At 39.8% G+C, this 3,553-nt stretch overlaps 1 protein-coding gene across 1 annotated transcript; it reads left to right on the forward strand.

Moving 5' to 3' along the window:
* Window positions 1-1,112: 1,112 nt before the first annotated feature.
* On the forward strand, window positions 1,113-2,955 carry LOC143186284 (uncharacterized). The gene is made up of 8 exons (XM_076389857.1): window positions 1,113-1,436; window positions 1,504-1,758; window positions 1,852-2,036; window positions 2,102-2,268; window positions 2,348-2,496; window positions 2,560-2,687; window positions 2,767-2,792; window positions 2,885-2,955. Exons 1-8 carry the CDS (start codon window positions 1,113-1,115, stop codon window positions 2,953-2,955), a joined length of 1,305 nt encoding a protein of 434 aa, XP_076245972.1.
* Window positions 2,956-3,553: the final 598 nt, after the last annotated feature.

The raw sequence follows: 3,553 nt of genomic DNA on the forward strand, positions 1-3,553 counted from the left end.
CTGACTAGACCGCCTGTTTTGCAGTTGAATGATCCAATTTCGAGGGTGGGTTTAGTATTCGACGCGCTTGACCACCGTGCCAAACAATTCGTCCCATGAAGATTTATGGCTACAAATGCCGGATGGGTTTCGTCATTAACTCATTTTATGAGAATAAAATAAATTGGATTACAATTTCTAATTAAGATTAAGATTAGAATCTCTGCGTTAACTTTGCATAGAAATCTTGAAAAATCTGCATTTCTTAAGGAGATGCTCTCAAGATGCAGTCTTTCGAAAAATCTCCAAAGGACGCACTGAAATTATGGGAGGACAACCGTGTCACCCTGCTTTGCACTTGAATGACCCAATTTCGACCCTCTGTGTGATCGCGTTCGCAAGAAAGCGATTCCATTCGCTCTTTTGTACCGAAGGAAGCCTGTTCTCCTTTGCAAATGAATGGAAAGCAATGTGGTGCCCGAGGACTCTGATTTCCTGTGGTAATCTCGTTGACTTTTTGTCACGTTACCTCATTGTGAATTGGCGATGCGAGCTCGAGGACTCTAGGCTTGTCCTAATGCAATTATGCAGGTCTAGTCGTTTCAGAAGATTTCCATGGTAGAGTAGAAGGGACTTAAGAAGCTGATATTATGGTAAACGAGTCGTTTAAAAGTCGTTTCTCCCTGCGACTTGCCTGTCCATGTCCACCAAACTTTTGTGTACCTGAGGTCACGCGTGAAAAGGTGTTCTTGCGTAAGATAAAATCCTTCACTCTTTTGGATTCTGAATCCTGAATTTCTGGAAAAGATTTTGATCAGATTCTTCTGAAAGTTAAAAACAGATGACGCTGTCATCGTCGCAAATGCCACGTTTAACATCAAAACCATGTTACAAAATTGCTGCAAATATTGACCACAATTCCACGACATGCTGCACAGAAAAGTAACTCGTTTGGAACAATGATACCTCCCACATTCCAGCTCAGAAATCGATCTCCAAGTTTCATGACGAAAAATAGGGGAAACTTTGACGTGGATGGTACGTAACCTAACTAACACTTTACCCTACTCTCTGTTCTCAGCATTCTTGACTTATCCATGCATCAAATTCGTGGAACGAAGTGTGTACTTTTAATGAGTGCGTCTGTTTGGCACTGTATCGATCGAAAGAGCAACGTGGCTAGTACACTTGCGATTCTCCGTTATCAGGAATCAAAAAGAGTATGCTGCACGCATACTTTCTCCCCGCCTTCCACTTCTATCGGTAATCAGCAACAGGACAGTCGCTATCAGTCACCGATCAGAAAGCCAAAAGAGAACTGCGACCTGAGAAAGTGCAAGTACGCGAAATCTCATGCGGAAAATGAGTTCTGCAACACTCAGAGGCTGCTCGACAAGATTCAGTACTTGAAGAAAAGCATACAGGACTTGGAGACCACCCAGAAACGTAGTGTACAGGTAAGCGATATTGCAGAGTAATGCTAATTGGCCTGAATAGAAACTACAGTGGCGAACGTGAATGTAGAAAAGCTGCAGAAAGAAAGATGCCCTTTGCCAGACAGAGAATTTAACAGTGACGGATTTGTGCGGTGCCAGAGAGGCTCTGAGTACCTGTGTCACAGAAATGACGAAACTGAAGGCGTTTCTCGATGACGATAATTGTTGGTGGAGGATTTTCAAGAAAAGAGAATTCACTTGTTGTGAGCAGAAGTCACCCCATCTACATGGGTATCTGGATGGAACGATGGTTACTCTGAGGATGTTGGAAGACACTTTAGGCGTGTGTGCTCCAATATTAATCATACAAAATAATAGAAATAATCGAAAGTATTGAATCTTCTGGAAATTAGTACATAATATGTTTCAATTTTAGTCAGATTGTAATATAGCAACTTCAACGCCAATAAAGTCTAACTCGTTGGAATTGGTGAGCACTAAAACGGAACCTGAGCAGAAGAGAAAGTACATAGATCAGTGCACAAACACTCCTGGTGGCGAGATGAAGAGATACGTGGATTCCTCCATTGACCCGCGTCGGAGTTCCGAGTTTGGTTCAAAGTAAAATAGAGGAAATATTACATAAGTTGTATAATTTCTTTTCATTTTTATTCTACGAATTTTAGAGCCCCTAAATCTTGTCAACAAAACTGTCCCATCTCTTGTATACATAACAGCCACACACCCACGATTCCTGGATCCTCAAAGAAAACGGAAGACGAAAGATCGCCAGGCGATGCTGAACCAAGGGATAAAAGTCCTATAGGAATGGATCCGAGAGTCAGCTCTGTTGGTGAGTTAATAAATAACATAATATAGGATTAAAAAAATAATATAGGATTATGTTCAATTTATGAAAATTTGCTTTCCAGTTCAATTTCCCAAAGAGCTTTTTTACACTAAAAGCTCAGTGGACTTTGGAAGTAGATCATCGAGGCCCAAATATACGTTTAGTAGTGAAAACACAGCCGATAGAAGAATTCTGGCTGCTGATATGAGTACCTCTATGGATATATTAACAGTATGAAATTGGAAACTAATTTTTTAAGTGTTTCAAGTCACTACATGAGTAACTATTTTTTAGAATCCTCCATTTAATGACGCAGCAGTTGCGACAGTAGGTCCAAGCAACGTCATGGAAAAAAGCTTTTCCCTGAGCCCATCAAGAATGTTTGGACGCAATCGAAATTCCAAGAATAAAAAAAGAGAGATGTAAAATATAAAATAGTGAAATAAAAATGTGAAAAAGTTGACAGTCTCGAGTTTTAATTATGCCGCTCATAATCGCAAGAAGCAACATTCGTATCACTTTGATGGGTAAATTTTAGTTCACGATTTCTTTGGTCAGTTTTATTGCAATATGATACCGCTTCGACTTAAACGTATAATTGGATAAGTTTTGTCGCAAGCTTTTGAAAAGCTTCCGAGCTTTAAAAAAAGTATGGAAGAGACTACGATCGAATGGACAAGACGAGGTTAGAACATGAAAATTACTCGCTATTTAATAACAAATAACTTTAATAAATATATTATATCCTCTTTAATTGTGATGTCGAAGGAATATGAAATGGAACGGATCATCACAATAGTAAGGTGTCCTGCACCCTTCATAGACAACAGTTTAATGATGGGAACCAAAACGATCCTGACACTTCGTGAAAAAGCGATACTCCGAGTGGCGATTCCATCCTCCCCTACTTCCTCTGAAAGCATGTATTCCAACGAGAGCGATATTTGATTCAAATACCATTATATTTAAACACACAGACGTTATAGCAAAACTCCTAAAACGAATGACACAAAAGATGCAGAAAGGAGAAGGCAGCAGAAGGTGATGAAATAAGCTGTCTAATTTGTAGACAAAAGGGTTGATTTTGTCAAACAAGAGAATGCACAAAGAATTCAAAAACAGCGACGAAGGTGACCAGAAAGGAACAGAGAGAGGATACCCAACTTTGGCAGCAGAAGAAACCCCAGACGCAACTGAACATTCGCAAGCAAAGGGCACTCAATCAGAATTATACGACAAACAGTACACCAAGAGCTCCAAAGGCAACAAAAGAAAATTTCAATTTCCT

This window comes from Calliopsis andreniformis, chromosome 12 (genome assembly GCF_051401765.1).
Source record: "Calliopsis andreniformis isolate RMS-2024a chromosome 12, iyCalAndr_principal, whole genome shotgun sequence".
NCBI lineage: Eukaryota > Metazoa > Arthropoda > Insecta > Hymenoptera > Andrenidae > Calliopsis > Calliopsis andreniformis.

Coding starts and splice junctions, on each gene's coding strand:
- LOC143186284 (XM_076389857.1), top strand. CDS start 1,113: ATGAGTGCGTCTGTTTGGCACTGTATCGATCGAAAGAGCAACGTGGCT. Junction 2,037..2,101: donor AGTTCCGAGTTTGGTTCAAA/GTAAAATAGAGG, acceptor TACGAATTTTAG/AGCCCCTAAATCTTGTCAAC. Junction 2,688..2,766: donor AAGAATAAAAAAAGAGAGAT/GTAAAATATAAA, acceptor CATAATCGCAAG/AAGCAACATTCGTATCACTT.